The sequence below is a fragment of the Bison bison genome, unplaced genomic scaffold (assembly GCF_000754665.1).
Source record: "Bison bison bison isolate TAMUID 2011002044 unplaced genomic scaffold, Bison_UMD1.0 scf7180017864473, whole genome shotgun sequence".
NCBI lineage: Eukaryota > Metazoa > Chordata > Mammalia > Artiodactyla > Bovidae > Bison > Bison bison.
Genome location: NW_011495034.1, coordinates 17,866,300 through 17,887,760, shown reverse-complemented (window position 1 = coordinate 17,887,760; position 21,461 = coordinate 17,866,300). Strand labels below are relative to the sequence as shown.

The 21,461-nt window shown below is 47.8% G+C and overlaps 1 protein-coding gene across 1 annotated transcript; it reads left to right on the top strand.

Moving 5' to 3' along the window:
- Positions 1-3,725: 3,725 nt before the first annotated feature.
- CCL22 (chemokine (C-C motif) ligand 22) lies at positions 3,726-11,796 on the top strand. Its single transcript, XM_010861894.1, has 3 exons — positions 3,726-3,861; positions 5,260-5,383; positions 10,017-11,796. Exons 1-3 carry the CDS (start codon positions 3,789-3,791, stop codon positions 10,099-10,101), a joined length of 282 nt encoding a protein of 93 aa, XP_010860196.1. The 5' UTR covers positions 3,726-3,788; the 3' UTR covers positions 10,102-11,796.
- Positions 11,797-21,461: the final 9,665 nt, after the last annotated feature.

The window sequence follows — 21,461 nt, the reverse complement described above, 5'->3', positions numbered from 1 at the left end:
AGTTGGTGATGGACAGGGAGGCCTGGCGTGCTGCGGTTCATGGGGTCGAAAAGAGTCGGACACGACTGAGCGACTGAACTGAACTGAATAATTCCATTGTCTGAAGTACCACATTTTATCCATTCACCTACTGAAGAACATTTTGGTTGCTCCTAAATTTTTGACAATTAGGAATAAAGTTGCTAAACTATAGGCTTTTGTGAGGACATAAGTTTTCAGTTTTCCTTTGGGTAAATACCAAGGGTTGTGATCATTGGACCAGACAGTAAAAGCATACTCAGTTTTGTAGGAAACCTCCAGACTTTCGAAGTGGCTGTGCTGTTTAACATCCCACCAGCAACGAATGGGTCCCTGTTGCTCCACAGCGTCACTGTTGTCAGTGCCCCAGACTTTGGCCATTCTCATAGGTGTGTAGTGGTATCTCCTCATTGCTTTAATTTGCATTTCCTTGATGACATAAGATGTGAAATATCTTTTCATATGCTTTTGTTTTCTTACTTTTAATTGATAATATATACATAATGTAAAATTTACCGTTGTAATCACTTTTCAAGTATACAGTTCAGTGGCATTAAATACATGCACTTTTTAAATTCTTTATTTAGTTTGGCTGTGCTGGGTCTCCACTGCTGCAGGCAGGCTTTCTCTAGTTGCTGTCAGCGGGGGCTGCTCCCTGGTTGCAGTGCTCAGGCTTCTCGTTGCAGTCGGTGGCTTCTCTTGTTTGAGGCTCGGTAGTTGCAGCAGCCGGGCTTCATTGCCCCGTGCGGCATGTGGAGTTTTTTGGATCATGGATGGCACCTGTGTCCTCTGCACTGGTAGGTGGATTCTTGACCACTGGACCACCAAGTTGTGCAACCATCCGCACCATCCATCTCCACAACTTTTCCGTCTTCCCAAACTGAAACTCTGTATCCAGCAAACCCCATCCCCCTAGCCACACCCCTCCACTGCCCTCCAGCCCCTGGTAACCACCGTTTTAGTTCCTGTCTTTATGAATTTGACTCCTCCAGGAACCCCACAGAATGGTAATCATGCAGTATTTGTCCTTCTGTGAGTGGCTTTTGACGAGGTCTTCCAAAGCAATGCTATGCCCTTCCAGGGCAGATCCATCAGGAGGCCCATCGGAATCGTAGTTGAACAAGCCCTGCCCGCCTCTGCCCGCCTGCCTCTCCCAGCTGGCTGCTCTCTGTTCCCGCACGCACTCTGCCCCAGCTTCTCAGCCCTTTCACACTTGACCCTTGCCCTTTCCTCCCTGGTGGGCTTCTTAGTATCACCTGAATTTCAGCTTGCATGTCACCCCTCATAGACTACACAGCCTGCTTTCCCATGGTCACCGTCTGTTTTGCTCTGTTTCATTTCCTTCCCGGCGCTCGCTGCAGCCTGACATTATCTTGCTTGTTTTTTTTTTTTTCTTCCTCTGTTTATTGTCTGTCTCCAAGGTTCACTGCTGTGTCCCCAGATCCTGGTGGTGTACCTTGCACACGGCAGGTTCTTGTATTAGTCTCCCCTTGTGTTGTGATAAATGGTGGTTTAATACAACACAAATTTGTTATCTTACAGTTCAGAAGTGGCTCAGTGGGTAAAGAATCTGCCTGCAATCAATGCAGGAGACATGGATTTGATCACTGGATGGGGAAGATTCCTTGGAGGAGGGCCCAGCAACCCATTCCAGTAGTCTTGCCTGGAGAATCCCATGGATAGAGGAGCCTGGTGGGCTACAGTCTGTGGGGTCGCAAAGAGTCAGACACTACTGAAGCAGCTGAGCACGCACCCATGCGCAGTTTAGAAAGTCAGAAGTCCTAAATCAGTCTCAGTGATATGAAATCAAGGTGTTGGCAAGGCTGTTTTCCTTCTGGAATCCCTAGGGGAGAATTTGTTTCTTTGCCTTTCCCACCTCCTCGAGGCTGCCTGCATTCCTGGGCTCACAGCATCATATCATGTAAACTTCTGCTTATGTCATCCCTTATCCTGTCTGTATCTGATGCATTTGCTGGCCCTTCTTATAATGACCCTGCGATTGGATTGAGTCTATCCAGATAATCCCGGAAGTCTCTCTGTTTGAAGGGCTTGAACTTAAACACAACTGCAAAGTCTTTTTTACCATTTAAGGTCACATATTCACAAGTTCAGGGAATTACATGTGGACGTTTTGGGGGGTTCATTATTTTGTCTACCAAGGGCTCAATAAGTATTTGTTGAATGGATGAATAAATGAATGCCTGGATCCCTTTACAAGTAGAGTACTGCTGAGTCCTGAACTCCAGGCTGGCTCAGCCACTTACTGGCAAGTCCCTTTTTTCTCCTCCATTAGATGTATTCTGAGCACCCACAATGTATCCCACTCTTGGAAGACCCTGGACTGCCAAGCAAATAAATGGAGACCTGCTTTCCAAGAGATGAATCAATTTGGCTTCTGGGAGGAGCCCAAGAAAGAGAAAATATGATGTAATTTGTTTGAGTCCATGTTCTAGGTCACCCCAAAGAATTTTAAGTCCTGAGGAGGTGTGCTTACCTAGAGGCTGACATTTCAAATGGCTCTTGTGCACGAGTAGGAGTTTATGCAGTAGGGAAGTGGAAAGGGCATACATGGCCAGGGACAGGCCACAGACCTCTTTGAGGAACTGTGAGGAGAGTGATGTGATTCCTCATGGGAAGGAGACCAGTTTTAGGGCGAGGGTCATATCTGGAATAGAGGTCTTGAAGGTCACAATCAGGAGAATGGGTTTAGCGAGGGTGCAGAAGGGTTTTGAAGCGGGCGTGTGGAGGTTGGAATCAGGGCTGCTCCCTCTGGTTACTGCATTGTGGAGTGGGGAATGAGGGGCCAGCACCTGAGCCTGGGGTAGAGGCGGCCAGGACAGGGTAGGGACAATGGGGACAGAGATAAGGGGACAGATCTGAGAGAGACTTAGGAAGTAGGATCAGTGGGACATGGTGGTAGATTGAGAAGGGTTGGCTGAGGAAGAGGGTAGAGACAGCTGGAAAGGACAGAAAGAAAGTGAAAGTCACTCCGTTGTACCTGACTCTGTGACTCATTGAATTCTCCAGACTGAATACTGGAGTGGGTAGCCTTTCCCTTCTCCAGGGGATCTTCCCAACCCAGGGATGGAATCCAGGTCTCCTGCATTGCAGGCAGATTCTTTACCAGCTGAGCCACAAGGGAACCTGGAAATGTAAATGACCATGAACTGGCCCAAGTTGAGACCTTGTGAGAAGCCCTGGAGAATGCTGGTGATGCGGGAGAGAAAATAAGCCAAGGGGTCCATAGGCTTCTCCCTTTGAAGACAGATCCATGATGAAGGTCACCAAGGGGACAAGATGGGCCTCAGTTCCATGTGAGGGCTTGGGGCTGTTTGTCTCCTGTCCCCATTCTCACTTGATTTACAAACAACCACTGGGGTAAGTCGGTGGGACTCTGAAAACGTCTCCCCCATTTCCAGATGGGTAAATTGAGACCCAGAGGCGTCCAGTGACATGGCCAAGACCACACAGCCAGCAGACCCCAGGGAGCACAGGCCTCCAAGAAGCCCAGCTCAAGGGGGATTTCACATCTCTTGAGACTCAGGGAGAGGTGAGCGTGGGGGTCCCCTCTGAGTGATTCCTGGCCACAGAGAATTTCCTCCTCTTTGAAGGAAGCAGGAGTTCTTCTTTCATAATGTGAATGTCAGAGACTCTGGCCTCACGGGTGACTAAGAGTGTCTGAGGCTTGTGGGTGTAGCAAGTGCTTAAATACCAGACCTCCCTGTCCTTTGGTGATTGTAGACACCTGAGCTGGGACACAGGTCAAAACGATGGCCAGCCTGCAGACCCCTCTCCTGGCTGCCCTCATCCTCCTGGCTATGATACTTCAAGCAACAGAGGCAGGTGAGATTGGGAAGAGGCAGGGCTCTCTGCAGAAGTCAAGGTCAGACAGTAGTGGTGGAGAGAGTACTGAACTGAGAGCCGAAGACACCAGTCTGTTGGCTGTTGGGCTAGTTCCATTGCTTCTACCAGACCTGAGTCTTTATGTCTGTTAAATGAGCAGCGCTGAAGGCTTGGAGTCTAGGATCTGCCTCAGCTGGGTTAGGGGTGGTGGTGGGCATGGCCCAGGGTCCCCCTAGAGAACTCAAGAATAGGGTCTTGGGGTGTGGAGAAGGAGCCCCTGAAGGAGGACCGGCTGGGTGGGGAAAGGTGGGAGCAGGGGTAAGGGCTATTCCCTTGGAAGACTGGTCCTGCCCTCTCACTGCCCCATTTTTGCTCTGGAACTTCCCCTCAACACTGGGCTGTTGATTTCTCTTTCCATCTCAAGGTCTGCTCTTCTGCCCTGTGTTGGGTAGGGGAATGAGGACTGGGCTGGGAGTCAGGAACGATGACTGCTCATTTACTGGGGGTTCCTGAGCACTTTTCCCTGCATTAAAGGCCCCAGAGAGTAGGTACTATTATTACCCCCTGGATCTGAGGAGGAAATTAGGTCTCAGAGATGTTACGTGACTCAGAGTAGAGTAAGACTCGAACCGGGGCTTGGGTGACTGGACTCTGTCTGAGCCCTTGACCTGACACTCTCCTGGGTCCTGCTGTGTGGTCTGGGCAAATCCGCCTCCTTCTCTGGACCCCAGTCTCACCATTTGCTCCAGGAAGGGGATTAAAGTAGATGTGAGCTGAAGGGAAATTCTCCAAAGACCTGGAGAGTTCTTCAAAGTGCACATCTGTTTCAGCCTGGCTGGGACGAGGCACTGAGCTTTTCTGACAAGCTCTTAGGTGATGGTGATGAGGGTCCACAGACCTCACCTCGAATAGCAAAGTTCTAAGGCTCCTTCCTGTTCAGAGTCTCTGGAGCCCATCTAGAGCTTCAGCATTGTTCCGTTTGTTTGGTTGAGTTTTGGTGGGTTTTTTATTCTTGGCCACACTAGGCATTGTTTTTTGTTGTCTGTTTGTTTGTTTCTTTGGGGAGTGCTATACCACTTAAAGAACCTTAGTTCCCTGACTAGGGATTGAACCTGTGCCCCCTACAGTGGAAGCACAGAGTCCTAATCCCTGGACTATCAGGGAAGTCGCCTTAGGGCATTGCTGATGCTCAATGAGTCTGACTCCCTCTCCCCTGAGCTGGCTGATGCAGAGTGTAGACTCTGGGTGCTTAATGGCTTCTTAGAGATCCAGAGTGGGGTTTTGAGGACCCAGAATCCTTTGGACACCAACCTTCCGCATGAGAACAGAAAAGCTAAGACAGAGGTGAGGGCCAAGGGAAACCAGCCTGTGACGCCCCTGAACACCCCTCTCCCCCAGGCCCCTACGGTGCCAACGTGGAGGACAGCGTCTGTTGCCGGGACTACATCCGTTACCCTCTGCCCCTGCGTTTGGTGAAATATTACTACTGGACTTCAAATTCCTGCCGGAGACCTGGCGTGGTGTGAGTAGGGAGCTGGGGAGACAAGGCCCTAAAGAGCCTGAGGGGTGTTGCCCGGGAGGATCCAGGTGCTCGTGGGTGGTCTCTACCCGGGGCTGGAGGAATGCAGCTGGACGCCTGGATGCCAGGGGGAGCCCCTGGCTGGACTAGATGGCTCAGCTGAGGCTTGGGTGTACCAAGAAAAAAAAAAAAACCCATGTGATCATTCGACAGATCTTATCGGGCACTTCCTTTGTGCCAGGCAGCACGTGCCTGGTTCTGAGATCGCAGAGGGTGCATCCGCGGGCATGGTGAGATAGGTAGTGTAGAGCTGCTATAGAGGGCAGGGTGCAGGGGACAGGCTGATCCCCAGTGCCCTGAGATTTAGTTATTTGAGGCAGTCCATTCTAATTTTTTTTTGTTTGTTTATTGGGATATAGCCCATTAACAAATAATGTTGTGATGATTTCAGATGAACAGCAAAGGGACCTGTAAAGGGATATACCTACACATATATCCATTCTCCCCCAAACTCCCCTCCCATCCAGGCTGCCACATAACACTGGGCAGAGTTCCATGTGCTGTATATAGTAGGCCATTGTTGCTTATCCACTTTAAATATAGCAGTGTGTACATGTCCATCCCAAACTCCCTAACCGTGCCTCCTCCACCATCCTTTCGCCCACCCAGGAGCCATAAGTTTGTTGTCTAAGTCTGTGAGTCTCTTTCTGTCTTGTAAATAAGTTCATTTGTATCATTTCTTTTTAGATTCCACATATAAGGGATGTTGTATGATATTTCTCCTTCTCTGTCTGACTTACTTCACTCAGTGTGACAATCTCTGCTGCTGCTGCTAAGTCGCTTCAGTCGTGTCCGACTCTGTGCGACCCCATAGACAGCGGCCCACCAGGCTCCCCCGTCCCTGGGATTTTCCAGGCAAGAACACTGGAGTGGGTTGCCATTTCCTTCTCCAATGCATGAAAGGGAAAAGGGAAAGTGAAGTCGCTCAGTCGTGTCCGACTCTTCGTGACCCCATGGTCTGCAGCCCACCAGGCTCCTCCGTCCATGGGGTTTTCCAGGCAAGAGCACTGCAGTGGGGTGCCATCTAGGTCCATCCATATTGCAGAACATGGCATTATTTCATTCCTTTTCAATGAGGCAACCCATGCTTACCAGGAGAATATTAAGAGCTGACACTAAGTGCTTCCTCTGGGCCAGGCACTGCTCTGAGCATGACTGTTTCATTCTCATAGTGATCCTACAAGGAGGTGCTATTATTTCCATTCCACAGATAGAGAAACAGCCTCAGGATGGGATGAGGAGAAATGACTTGCTCAAGGTTGCCCAGGCTGGAACCAGGACTCTTGGGTCCTTGTTCTCCTTTGCTGCTTTCTCTCAGCTTCTTTGGTTCCTTTTCCTTGGCCTGGAGTCTGCTGGGGGTGGGGTGTTTGAACCTGGGGATTCATGAGCCCCTTTGGGTCTGTGTCATCGTCCCCTCTTCATCCTTCTCATTCATCTTCCACCCCTCAAAGTGGTAAAAGGCAAGAAGACTGAAGCAGGAAGCCCTGCCAGGGTCTTGGTTACTTCAATACTGGGCCTCAGTTTCCCCATCAGTATAATGGGAATGACCACCTTCATTTATTTTTATCAAACGTGTAGAGAGTGCTTGTTAAGTGCCAGTTACTGTTATAAACACTTTATAAATATTAATAAATAGTAGTCCTTCAAACAACTCAGTGTAGTAGGTACTGTGAAATCTCCTTTTTACAGGTGAATAAATGGACACAGTGAGTTATGGGGCCTTTTTGAGCGTCGCAGGGCATGATAATAGGAAGTGGGAAGTGTAATACTCAATTTTTGGCATATAATAGATGCTCAGTGAGAGGCAGTTGCTGTTGTTTAGTCGCTCAGTTTCTTAGTTGTTCTTTTGTGACCCCATGGACTGTAGCCCACCAGGCTCCTCTGTCCATGGGATTTTCTAGGAAGAACACTGGAGTGGGTTGACATTTCCTTCTCCAAGGGATCTTCCCAACCCAGGGATTGAACCTGAGTCTCCTGCCTTGACACATGGATTCTTTACCACTGAGCCACCAGGGACACACATGATTATTGGATCTTGAGCCGGAAGGGATTCTAGAAGGAATGTGGTTCAATGAATGGCCGGGCCTTGTCCGGTGCCACAGAGCAGCCAGGGCAGGCTGTCCATGGCCAAGATCAATCCTGCTTTGCTGCCTTCTTTGTTCTTTCTGTTCATTGGTCATCTGTGTGTATGTGTGCACACACGTGTGCAGATCAGGGGTGTTTGTTGCAGCTCTGGCAAAAGTGGAAGCCCGAGCCCACAACTGCCACGTGGTCTTGGGCTATTGCTCCCCACTCTTGTCTGCTCTCAGATCTCTCCAGGGCGGGCCCGGATGGGGAAGTTCTCTGAAGGCCCTGCCCCAGAGCATCCAGTTTACGGCCAGCACGATGAGGCAGGTCTTACCAGCTCTGGCCCTTGGGCAAGTTCCTTTACCTCATTTGGGCCTCACTTTCCTCACTGTGAAGCAGATAGAATACTGGAGGTTCACAGGGTCGTTGAAGGATTTATGAAGAAAATCAATGTTAAAAGTTCAGGCCAACATATACCAAGTGAACCTTAAAAATGCATTTCAATATACATTAGGTGCAGCCAAATCCTGTTTGATTCCACTTCCATGAGGTACCTAAGAATAGTCGAATTCATAGTCAGAAAGTACATTGCTAGATGACAGGGATCAGAGAGTGGGAGGATGGGTGGGGAGATAGTGTTTAATAGGGACAGACTTTCAGTTTAGGAAGGTGAAAAATTCGGAAGATGGATGATGGTAATAGTTGCACAATAATGTGAATGTACTTAGTGCCACTGAACTGTCCAGTTAAATATGGTTAAAATAGTATGTTTTATATTATGTGACTTTTATTAGTTCAGTTCAGTTCAGTCACTCAGTCGTGTCCAACTCTTTGCAACCCTTTGTACCACAGCACGCCAGGCCTCCCTGTCCATCACCAACTCTTGGAGTTTACCCAAACTCATGTCCATTGAGTTGGTGATGCCATCCAGCCATCTCATCCTCTGTCGTCCCCTTCTCCTCCTGCCCTCAGTCTTTCCCAGCATCAGGGTCTTTTCAAATGAGTCAGCTCTTTGCATCAGGTGGCCAAAGTATTGGAGTTTCAGCTTCAACATTAGTCCTTCCAATGAACACCCAGGACTGATCTCCTTTAGGAGGGACTGCTTGGATCTCCTTGCAGTCCAAGGGACTCTCAAGAGTCTTCTCCAACACCACAGTTCAAAAGCATCAATTCTTCAGCGCTCAGCCCTCTTTATAGTCCAACTCTCACATCCATATATGACTATTTGAAAAACCATAGCCTTGACTAGATAAACCTTTGTTGACAAAGTAATGTCTCTGCTTTTTAATATGCTGTCTAGGTTGGTCATAACTTTCCTTCCAAGGAGTAAACGTCTTTTAATTTCATGGCTGCAATCACCATCTGCAGTGATTTTGGAGCCCCAAAAAATAAAGTCTGATACTGTTTCCACTGTTTCCCCACCTATTTGCCATGAGGTGATGGGACCGGATGCCATGATCTTAGTTTTCTGAATGTTGAGCTTTAAGCCAACTTTTTCACTCTCCTCTTTCACTTTCATCAAGAGGCTCTTTAGTTCTTCTTCACTTTCTGCCATAAGGGTGGTGTTATTTGCATATCTGAGGTTATTGATATTTCTCCCAGCAATCTTGATTCCAGCTTGTGCTTCTTCCAGCCCAGCATTTCTCATGATGTACTCTGCATATAAGTTAAATAAGCAGGGTGACAATATACAGCCTTGATGTACTCCTTTCCTATTTGGAACCAGTGTGTTGTTCCATGTCCAGTTCTAACTGTTGCTTCCTGACCTGCATATAGGTTTCTCAAGAGGCAGGTCAGGTGGTCTGGTATCCCCATCTCTTTCAGAATTTTCCACAGTTTATTGTGATTCACACAGTCAAAGGCTTTGGCATAGTCAATAAAGCAGAAATAGACGTTTTTCTGGAACTCTCTTGCTTTCTCGATGATTCAGCAGATGTTGGCAATTTGATCGCTGGTTCCTCTGCCTTTTAAAAAAAAGTTAAAAACAGACCTTTGGGCCAGCTCGTGGCACAATTATATAGCATCTACTGTCTGCTGTGCACTGTCGTGAGCACACCAGTTTATATATTAATTCATCAAATCGTCATCAGATTCCCAGGAAGTTGGACCACAATTATCACGCCCATTTTACCAATGTGAAAACAGAAGCTCAGAGAAGTTAAGGGACTCACTAACAAGTGGCAGAGCTAGAACTTTAATCCCAGATAAGCTGGTTCCAAAGTTCATGCTCTTGGCCACTATCCACTACCCGATACTCTCTCCCAAGACAGTGTCAGCAGTGATTATGAGCCTCTTGTGCATTCTATTTCCTGGCCTGTCCAGGCACTTGGGGCTGGGGCTGAAGGTATGGGAAGTCCTTGATGTTTATTTCCCCCTGTCCTTCTTAAGACATGTGAGTCACCTGCATTTATGAGTCACCTGCTGTATGCAAACCATCTGCAGTGGACCATGGCATCCTTGCTGCATGCTAATGAGGCTTCCTTCTCCCCCTGGTGTTTCTGCCTTCCAGCTTGCTGACTGTGAAGGACCGAGAGATCTGTGCTGACCCCAAACAGCACTGGGTGAAGAAGATTCTCCAGAAGCTGAACCAATGAGGCAGGCCCTGCTCTGATGACCGTGGCCTTGGTTCTTCCAGGAAGGCTCACAGATCCCCACCTCCCTCCTGTTACAGCGGCTTCCTGACATGAGCCTGTGCCAACGACTCCTTCAGTGCTGACAGAGCTTAATCCCTGCAGCTGTCACCCTCAGTCAAGCCTCCAGCTGTGACTCTCATCTCCCCTCTTACCCTCCAACCCACCCTCTGCCCCACCAAAGCCAGAGGATCCACCATCCTGGTTAGTCACTCCTCTGCTCCAAACCCTTCCATGGCTCCCCATTGCCCTCAGCTGAAGTCAGAGCTCCTGAGCTTGGCACCTCAGTCTCCAGTCCTGCCTCATTTCCCTTCATGCATGTTGGGTTCCAGCTCCCTGTTCTCCCAACCCATGTCATACCTTTCCACTTCTGGCTCTTTTCCTGGGCTGCTCCTGATACCCAGAATGTCTTTCCATTTTCTGCACCTGTCCGACCCCATCTGTCCTCCAGGGCATCATCACTCGACCTAAGCAGCCAGTAATTGAGATTCAGTTTTTTAAATTTCCATGGGCCCTCTGCCTCTCTTTAGCAACACTGATCACCATCTTCCCAGAATTCTCAGGACTTGGGAGCTTGTCCTCCAGCCCTATCAGCTAGACCAACATCCACACCTGAGTTACTTTGGTCTCCTGGCCTCCAGCACAGAGCACAGGGGCTGGTTCAGAATCAGAGCTCAGTAACAGGCTGCAGACTGAGTCAATGAAAGTAGTTTCTCTCTCCCACCTCCCAAAGGCTCTCATGCATCAATACAGAGACTTAAGGTCATCCAGCGAAGGGCTGGTGGGGTCCATTAGGAAGCCTCAAATTTGCCCAGAATCACTTTTCTCCCCCATTTTACCTGCATGTTAGAGGTCTTTAACCTTCTTGCTTCCCTTGGGTTTTTACTGCCCCTCCAACCTCCAACATCCAGGCCTGATTTCTTCAGAGGAACTCTTCAGAGTCCCTCATTTTTTCTTCCTCCTTTCCCAAATAGCTAATAATGAAATTCATGCTACAGTGTGAATGACTACACTTGGCTTGGTATTATAAGCTCTAGTTATATTTGTATAAGTAAAGAAGGCAAATGCTTAAAAGGCCAAATAAATGACGGGAAGAACTTCTAGGAAATGTGTGGGACGGGAACAAGGCAGTGATTTCCTGACCCCTGAAGTGAATGTGTGGGGTATAGTTAAGGGAAAGAGCCTTGAATGGAGGTTGTTCTCAGGTGGCTGTGGCCAGGCTAATGACTGGGATTTGGGACTCATCTGGAACTCTTTGGGGACAACAGGTTCCCCAGGTATCTGTGCTTTTTCCTTTCTGAGGGACCCTGATGCAGCATGGCAGGGTGGTTGTCAGTGTGTGACCCTGAGGAGAACATTTAACCTCTCTGAGCCTCACCTGAGAATGGGAATACCCATCTGAAGGGATTTGCTGTTAGGCTCAGGTGGAAGCCACAGGGAATGTGGCTTTGCCAGGCATAAACATCAGTGTCTTTCAGGGCTTGTGTCCCCTCCTAGAGCCCAAGGGCATTTGTCCACTACAGGTACTAGAAGTGTTAACCTGCCCGCTGCCCATGCACATGGCCTCCAAGTGTTCTGGGATCTCCCTCCCTCCTGTCCTGCCCCTGCCCCTGCCCCTGCCCCTCAGGCCTTCTGGAAAATAAATCCTCTGCAACAGTGTCTGCTTTGTTCCTTGGCATGTGCTGTTCCTGTGAGGTGGGGCAGGAGACCCACGGCCCCCTCTCTCCCAGCGGAGAAGCCCTTGACCTTGGTACATGAGCTGGCTTGCACAAGGTCACCCTGTGAGAGGGTGGGGAGTCTCAGCCAGACCTCAGGACCTGGGAAGTAGCCGAGCAGGTGCCAGCAGGGAACCCCAGACATGTGTCCACCCTGGGACCACTTGACAGGAGGAGTTGATGAAATCATTCATTCAGTCCTCAATTGTAGATCTTTGAGAAGCATATTCATTCACTCATTCAATAACCCAACCTTAACCTTCCCCTTCAAGGGAGAACACAGAGACAGAGGAGAGTGTATTAGTTAAGAAATGCTACTTGCACAAACAACCCCACGAATCTCAGTGGCTCAACTCCATACAAGGTTTTGTCTTCTCACATGAAGTCTGACCGGGCATTCCTGGTCTGTGGTGACCTTCCACCCATGTGGTCATTCAAAGACCCGAGCTGCTTCCCACTCATGGCTCCAACCTCCTCCAGGACCAGGTCTCCTATCCATCATCCAGAAGATGGGAAAAGAGAATGGAAGCTTGTGGGAAGACTTCATGAGCTGGGCCAGAAATGGGCTCATCACTTCTGCCCACGTGCCATTGGCAGAACTCAGTCACATGACCGTCCTGACAGCAAAGGATGCTGGAAAGTACAGCCAAGCTGTATATCCAGGAAGAAGAGGGAGTGGATTTGGGGAGTATCTAGTTCATCTGGTGCCGAACTTCCCTGGGGCCTAAAATGGGTGTGCTTCCCTGGAGGAGTTCCTGGACACAGCTTGCTCTGCCAAAAACGACCAGAAAAAGGACTTCTCTGCTCTTGCTGCATCTTCATTATTTCCTCAGTGTACATTCTGTTCCATGGATATCTTGGCACAAGTGGCCTTTGCTCCCTTTTGGATCTGGCTCTCACAGAGAGATTTCCAAGGTTGAGGCTCCAGACACCCGAAACACTAACTGAGAGGCGTGGAAAAGCATCATGAAGGGCATAGGTCACAGGTTCAGACAGACATAGGAACTCTCACCAGCTGTGTGTCTGGAACAAGTTATCTGGTCCCTCTGAGCCTCGGTTTCTGCCTCTGTGAATAGTGGGCAATGAAAGCCCATGGTACATGTATTTATGAGAATCTGATGGCATAAAAAGGTACAGAGGGCCAATAACAAAATGGGCAAAGACTTGGATGGACAGTTCTCCAAAGAAGATACTCAACTGGTTAATAAGCACATTCTTAGTGGGGGCAATATTTGCCGCTCCAAAATGTATCTCCTTGACATGAGGATTAATTCAGCCTGGTTATTTTTTTAACACTAAAAACATTTTTATTCTACTATTTGGGGACTAATAAAAATATTTTCAGTTTTGTGCATATTCATAAAAAGTAACCACTTTAAAATACTCCTTGTCTAATATGCAGGAGTAGAAGAAATGGAATAGCCCTCATAGTCAACAAAAGAGTCCGAAATGCAGTACTTGGGTGCAGTCTCAAAAACAACAGAATGATCTCTGTTCATTTCCAAGGTAAACCATTCAATATCACAGTGATCCAAGTCTATGCCCCAACCACTAATGCCAAAGAAGCTGAAATTGAATGGTTCTATAATGACCGACAAGACATTCTAGAACTAACACCAAAAAAAAAAAAAAAAAAAGGATGTCCTTTTCATCATGGGGTATTGGAATGCAAAAGTAGGAAGTCAAGAGATACTTGGAGTAATTGGCAAGCTTGGCCTTGGAGAATAAAATGAAGAAGGGCAAAGGCTAACAGAGTTTTGTCAAGAGAACACACTGGTCATAGCAAATACCCTCTTCTAACAACACAAGAGACGACTCTAAACTTGGACATCACCAGAGGGTCAACACCAAAATCACATTGATTTTATTCTTTGTAGCTGAAGATGGAGAAGGTCTATAGCAGCAAAAACAAGACCAGGAACTGAGTGTGGCTCAGATCATGAATTCCTTATTGCTAAATTCACACTTAAATTGAAGAAAGTAAGAAAAGCCACTAAACCACTCAGGTATGACCTAAATCAAATCCCTTACAATTATACAGTGGAAGTGACAAATAGATTCCAGGGATTAGATCTGATAGATAGAGTACTTGAAGAACTATGGATGGAGGTTCACAAATTATACATGAGGCAATGATCAAAACCATGCCCAAGAAAAAGAAATGCAAAAAGGCAAAATGGTTGTCTGAGGAGGCCTTACAAATAGCTGAGAAAAGAAGAGAAGCAAAAGGCAAAGGAGAAAAGGACAGATATATCCATCTGAATGCAGAGTCTGTCACTGTTTTCACTGTTTGACTGTGTGGATCACAACAAACTATGAAAAATTCTTAAAGAGATGGGAATACCAGACCACCTGACCTGCCTCCTGAGAAATCTGTATGCAGGTCAAGAAGCAACAGTTAGAACCAGACATAGAACAATGGACTGGTTCCAAATTGGGAAAGGAGTATGCCAAGGCTATATATTGTCACCTTGCTTATTTAACTTATATGCAGAGTCCATCATGCAAAATGCTGGGCTGGATGAAGCACAAGCTGGAATCAAGACTGCCAGAAAAAATATCATTAAACTCAGGTACGCAGAGGACACCACCTTTATGGCAGAAAATGAAGAGAAGCTAAAGAGCCTCTTGATGAAAGTGAAAGAGGAGAGTGAAAAAGCTGGCTTAAAATTCAACATTCAAAAAGTGAAGATCATGGCATCTGGCCCCATCAATTCATGGCAAATACATGGGGTAACAATGGAAACAGTGACAAACTTTATTTTCTTGGGCTCCAAAATCACTGCAGATGGTGGCTGCAGCCATGAAATTAAAAGATACTTGCTCCTTGGAAGAAAAACTGTGACAAACCTAGACACCATATTAAAAAAGCAGAGACATTACTTTGCCAATAAAGGTCTGTCTAGTCAAAGCTATGGTTTTTCCAGTAGTCATGTACGGATGTGAGAGTTGGACCATAACAAAGGCTGAGCGCCAAAGAATTGATGCTTTTGAACTGTGGTGTTGGAGAAGACTCGTGAGAGTCCCTTGGACTGCAAGGAGATCAAATCATTCAATCCTAAAGGAAATTAGTCCTGAATATTCACTGGAAGGACTGATGCTGAAACTGGTCCAATACTTTGGCCACCTGATGTGAAGAACTGACTCATTAGAAAAGACCTGGATGCTGGTAAAGATTGGGGGCAGGAGGAGAAGGGGTTGGCAGAGGATGAGATGGTTGGATGGCATCACTGACTCGATGAACATGAGGATGAGCAAGCTCCAGGAGTTGGTGATGGACAAGGAAGCCTGGTGTGCTGTGGTCCATGGGGTAGCAAAGAGTTGAACATTCCTGAGTGACTGAACTGAACTAGTATGCAAATCTACAAAAGTAAAGAACTGCCTCTATCTTTCGTATTAACATTCATTTAAATACTATACATCATTAATATATTTTGCCTATAGCAACTTTAATATATCCTCTGACCTTTAACAGAAATTTTTTTTTTCAAAGAATTCTAGAGCATTACATTTCATGGTCTCATAACATAACCTCATTGGAAAATATAATTCATTCTTTATACCCTATAGGCTGATTTATTTACTTTATTTTTGGCTGCTCTGGGTCTTCGTTGCTTTGCACTGGCTTTCTCTAGTTGTGGAAGCTGTGTCTACTTTCCAGCTGCGATGCGTGGGCTTCCCATCGAGGTGGCTTTTCTTGTGAAGCATGGGCTCTAGGTTGCCAGGGCTTCAGTAGTTGCAGCGCACAGCTTAGAACTCTCAGGCTGCAGCGGTTGCAAGACGCAGGTGTGGTAGTTGTGGGGCACTGGCTTAGTTGCTCCGCAGCACGTGGAATCTTCTCCGACCAGGGATCGAATCTGTGTCTCCTGCATTGGCAGGTGAATTCCCATCTACTGAGCCACCAGGGAAATCTTAGGCTGATTATTTTTAAGAAACAGAAGACCTGGGAAATTTTTTGGTTACTGCCCCCTTGACTGCCTGAAAGATTTTAGATAAAGAACCTGTGACAGGAATAGAACTATCACTAGAGCTATCTGCAAAGAATATGGAGCTAAGTATGGTCGGGGAAATTGAGGAAGGTCTAGAGATCAACATCCAGTCTGTGTCTCATTGTTTCTGCATGATGCAGCAAGCGTTTATTTACCAAACATTTGCGCTTTTTCTTCCTCCCTGTGAATTGTCTTCCTCCTCTTTGAAGTCTCAAATTGCTACCCCCAACATTCTCTTGTCATCAGCTGAAGATGGTATTTAATATGAGGGCTTCAGCTCTCTTGGCAAGTTACTCAGTTTTCCATGGTCTCCCCTGTAAATACAATGTTATTAAACTCTTGTTTGATTTTCTCCTGTTAATCTGTTTCATGTCAATTTAATTCTTAGACTGGGCAGAAGAACCTAGATGTGTAGAGGAAATTTTTATTCCTCCTCAGTGACAGGAAAAGGTGCTTAACATCACTAACCATTTAGGGAAATGCAAATCAAAACCACAATGAGATACCACTTCAGATTCATTAACATGGATATTATGAAAAAGCAAGGTTGGTGAGGGTGTAGGGAAATCGGAACCTTTGTGCATTGGTGATGGGAGTGTAAAGTGGTACAGTCGCTGAAGAAAACACTATGGCTGTTTCTCAAAAAAAAATTAAACATAGAACTACCATATGATCCAGAAATCCCACTTCTGGGCATCCACACACAAGAATTGAAAGCAGGGACAGGAACAGATATTCATACACCCATTACTCACTTTAGCATTTTCTGAAATAGCCAGAAGGTGGAAACAACCCAAGCACCCATCGATGGATGAATGCATAAGCAGAATGTTGTCTAAACCTACAGTGGAATATGATTCAGCCTTAAAAGGAAGGAAATTTTGACACCTGCTACAATATGGATGAACTTTTAAAGCAAAAGAAGGCAGTCACAAGAAGACAAGTACTGTCTGATTCCTCAAGGAGTCAGACTCCTAGACACAGAAAGCAGATTGGTGGTTGCTAGGAGCAGTGGCAGGAGGAAATGGGAGTTATTGTTCACTGGGTCCAAACTTGCAGTTTTGCAAGATGAGAAAATTCTGGAGATAGATTGTGCTGATGGGTACACAGCAATGTGAATATACTTCATGCCACTGAACTGAACACTTAGAAATGGTTAAAATGTTAATTTTTTAAGTGATATATGTGGTTGTTCGCTAAGTCCAATCCAATTCTTTGCAACCCCATGGACTACAGCATGCCAGGCTTCCCTGTCCCTCATCATCTCCTGGAGTTTGCTCAGATTCATGTCCCAATGAATGTAATAGTCAGTAATGCCATCTAACCATCTCATCTCATTCCCTTCTCCTCCTGCCCTCAGTCTTTCCCAGAATCAGGGTCTTTTCCAATGAGTAGGCGCTTTGCATCAGGTGGCCAAAGTATTGGAGCTTCAGCATGAGTCCTTCCAATGACTATTCAGGGTTGATTTCCTTTAGAACGAACTGGTTTTATATCCTTGTAGTCTAAGGGACTCTCAAGAGTCTTCTCTAGAACCACAATTGGAAAGTATCAATTCTTCAGTGCTCAGCCTTCTTTATGGTTCAACTCTCACATTTGTATATGACTACATAGCTTTGACTAGATGGAACTTTGTTGGCAAAGTGATGTTTATTTTACCACAATAAAAAGAGGGGGTGGCCAGGCATGTGCACAGATAGAGGGAAATGTCTGGAGCATGTGTGTTGCCCTCTTTAGAGGTCAGAAAAGGTGAGCTGGGTGGGGCTGGCTAGGGCAGGGAGTGCGGCCCCCAGGGGGACCTGGAGAGACAGCTCACTGGCCACCACATTCCTCCTACCATCCTGGGGTCCCACAGGCGTGCCCTGGGCTCCCCACCCCATTCCCCACTTGTTTCTCTCCTGCTTCCAATGCTGGGAGAATCCCCGATGTTCCACAACAGTGATGCAGCCTCCCTGTTCTTTGGGGCATCCATAGAGGGTCCCAGCCACCAGTGGGTCTGCAGAATATAGGTGAGAATACCTCTCTCCCTACCATCCCCCTGACCCTGCAAAAACCCTCTTTCCTGCTACCCAGTGCTGCTCTGGCGATTCTTCAGCTCAGAAGATTCCCAGCTTCCTTTTTTCCCTGAATAGCATCCTCTTTTCTCACTCCAGCTTCAAAGTGTTTAACAGCAGACTTCCTGCCCATTCCTTCCTCAGAGACAACACACAGTGAGAAAAACAGTGAGCGAGACAGTGGTCTTGACTCTTCAGGAATTCAATCATGAAAGATGTAAAAGAAGTCTAATGTAGGGTTAATAGAAACAACCGTAAGCAATGCATGAACCTAAATGGGACCCTGGCTCAATAGTCGATAGATAGATATGAAGGAAGAAAGAAAGAGGGAAGACAGGAGAAGAAACTTAAAATACATTTCAGGACAATTGGAGAAATTTGAATATTAACTAAATGTCATAAGAGATATAAGAATCGTTAGTTTTGCTAAGTGCAATAATAGTATCCTGTTCATGTAAGACAATGTCCTTATACAGTGGAGTACATGCTGAAGAATCCAGAGGCAAAGTATCAGGCAACCACTTTGAGATGGCTTGGCAAAAAGAAGAAAGATGAATCAAATATGGAAAAACGCAGGAAAGCTTTTTCTTTCATCCCTTTTTTATTGTTTACAAATTTTTCAAAACAATAATGTAAAAGACAAGCAAAATTCTGCCCACTTGCTGGCTGAAATGTCTCTCATTCCTACCTTCGTTGATTCCCAGACAAGAACAAAGGCTTCTCTCTCTCCCCAAGACCCGCAGCCTTCGAATCTCTGATAGGACTCGCATCTTCTTTCTACTACTGAACTGGGGCTCCTTAGGGCAAAAACTTTGACTTATTTTCCTACCTCCCCTCCTGCCCCACCTGCCCCTCCCTGTCCACCACAGTGCCAGGCACACATCAGGGTTGAATAACAAGCACCAGTGGTTCCTGTGTGTCAGGCACCGTGAAAGTCCTTAGATTTGTGAACTCCCCAGGGAGTGAGTGATTCGGTGAGGGGGCTATTAGCATCCCATTTTACAGATGGGGAAGCTGAGGCTCAGAGCAGTTAAGTCACTTGCCCAAGGTGATACCCCTCATACGTGGTTGAGTCATGTTTGTCTCAGGTCCCACCAACCTAAAATCCTGGCTACTGTGTCTGAATTGAATCTAAACTCAGTTCTTAACACCCGGATGAGACAGGTGGGGTGACCATTCCAAATTTGTGGGAGCAAAAGCTGGGCCAGAAGAGGACAGGGGACATTCCCAAGGGCTGGACAAAGAAAAGCAGTGCTGTCTCTGTGTTTTGATACCTGTTCCATGCCAGACTCTGAGCCGGTACCTAAAGGGCACAAACTCAATTCCCACAGCAGTCCTCGCAGTGGGGGTGGAGGGAAAAGTGTAATCTGGAGTCAGGACCTCAGACTCCAGAGTTAACTGGCTGGGGCACATCCAGGCTTCCCGCTTCTGGGATGGTGATACTCAGAAAATACCTTAACTTTGGCATGCCTCAATTTCCCCATCCATAAAATGGACCACGATAATGGCATCTTGCTTACACCTGGGTTTGGTGCCATAATTTGCTGAATTAGTCATAGAAAGCACTTAAAACATTGCCCATCTCAGAGTAAGTGTGAAATCAGAGAGGCAGGGTAGCTGTCCGAGACAGCATGGAGATAGTGCCAGAACCAGGATCATCTGACCCCAAAGTCCTTGCTTTCTAAATCCTTATTTGGAGCATAGTATGGGGCCAAGAGAACAAGGGTCTCTACCCCCAAATATTTGGTCCAACCTGGTTCTTGTCCTTTATGAAATGTGGGGTTTCCCAGGACTTGCCTCTCCCCTCACCCCTCTCCCCTTCCCCTCTTCCTTTCTTTCCCCCTCCTCCTCTTTCTGGGTTTTCCCAGTGGCTCAGTGGTAAAGAATCCACCTGCCAATGCAGGAGACATGGGTTCAGTCCCTGGGTCGGGAAGATCCCCTGGAGGAGGAAATGGCAACCCACTCCAGTATTCTTGCCTGGCAAATCCCATGGGCAGAGGAGCCTGGCGGGCTAGTCCATAGGGTCACAAAGAGTCAGAGAGGACTTAGCAACTAAACAATGTCCTCCTCCCCTTCCCTGGCCCCTCCCTGTTCCTCCTCCCCTTCCTCCCCGCCCCCCCCCCCCGCCCCCCCCACTTCTCATCATGGGCAGAACAGAAAGAGCCTGGGACATCAGTTTGTATCACTTCTTGTCCCTCTTTGGGCCTCAATTTCCCCAGCTATACACTGAGGGATGTGAAGGTTACAACTTCATGTCTGCGTGGGCTGGACAGATTCTCTGAGCTTGAGTAGACATTGACCAGTGCCAGGGATGCCCCTCCCTGTCAAGGAGGGTCCAGCCTTCTAGCTCCATACCCCAGACAGCTTTAGGGTAAAAGAGAGGTGCCCCGGGACCTATGACCCCTCTGCCCAGCCCCACCTAGACCAACTGGCTCCATAGCCTGCAGCCGTAGCTCACAGGCAGACTGGCTTTGCTCTGGCTGGCAGCCCAGAGTCGCCTCGATGAGAGTGGGTTCACGATTAACTCCTGCCCCAGACTGACTGGGCTCCTGCTAGAGTCTCCTGGAGTCTTGGGGATTATTGCCACTGCCTGTGGGGAAGGCAGCCTCGAAAGCTGCTGTGCAGCGCCCATTCACACCAGCAAGCTCTGAGACCAGTTTGGTGGGAGCTAATGGCTAGTCGTGCCTTTACCTCTTGTCACGGCCTCTGACAGAGAGAAAGCCTGGGAAGTTGGAGCTGGGAAGCCCCCTCCTCAGTGATCGACCCAACTCCCTCCTTGAACAGATGGGAGAACGGAGGCCTCACGAGGGGCAGGGATCTTTCAGGGCATGCTGCTGAGTTCAGGACTGCCCGAGGGGCCCCAAGTTACCAGGGGTGACAGCCATGTGTTTCCCCTGGGCTCACAGCAGGCGAGTGGGTGATGGGAGGGAGGAGATGAGGAAAGCGCAAAAGAGGAAAGGAGAGGTAGTGGGGTGGAGGTGGGGAGGCCGGGCTCTTTGCCGGGTCCTGAACAGCCCGCCCACTGGGCCTGCCTGCTCTTCTCTGTGGCGGGGGAGGTGGGTTCTCCTCTCTGATGCTCTCTGTGACTTGGCCCCCTCTCAGGGCTTCAGTTTCCCCATCTGCCCTGTGAAGTGGGGCTGGCGCTTTCTTTCCACAAGCTTTTGCTGTATTGAGCCCCTACTGTTTGCCAGGTTCCATGCTGGCCTCGGGGAACACCTTGATGAACAAGGTCCCCCGGGTGCTGGGGCGTTGAGAGGTTAAGGGTTAGAGGTCCTTCCTGGCATCGGAGAGCTCCCTCCCAGACCAGGGGAGAGTTTATCAGACCCCAGACGGCGGGACCCCAGAGTCCTCCTGGCTTGCCTGCCTGCCGCCGGCACTCTCCAGTCTTCTGTCCTTTTGTTTTCAGCCCACTTAGGAGCTAGGGCCCCAGCTCAGACCCTAGGACATGTGCCAGCTCCCAGTAGGAAGGCAGCCTCAGCAGATGGGAGGAGAGGAAGCCCTTTGAACCCTAACAGGCCGGGTCCAGCCTCCCAGGCAGGTCCCCATATGCGGAGCCAGCCCAGTCCCCC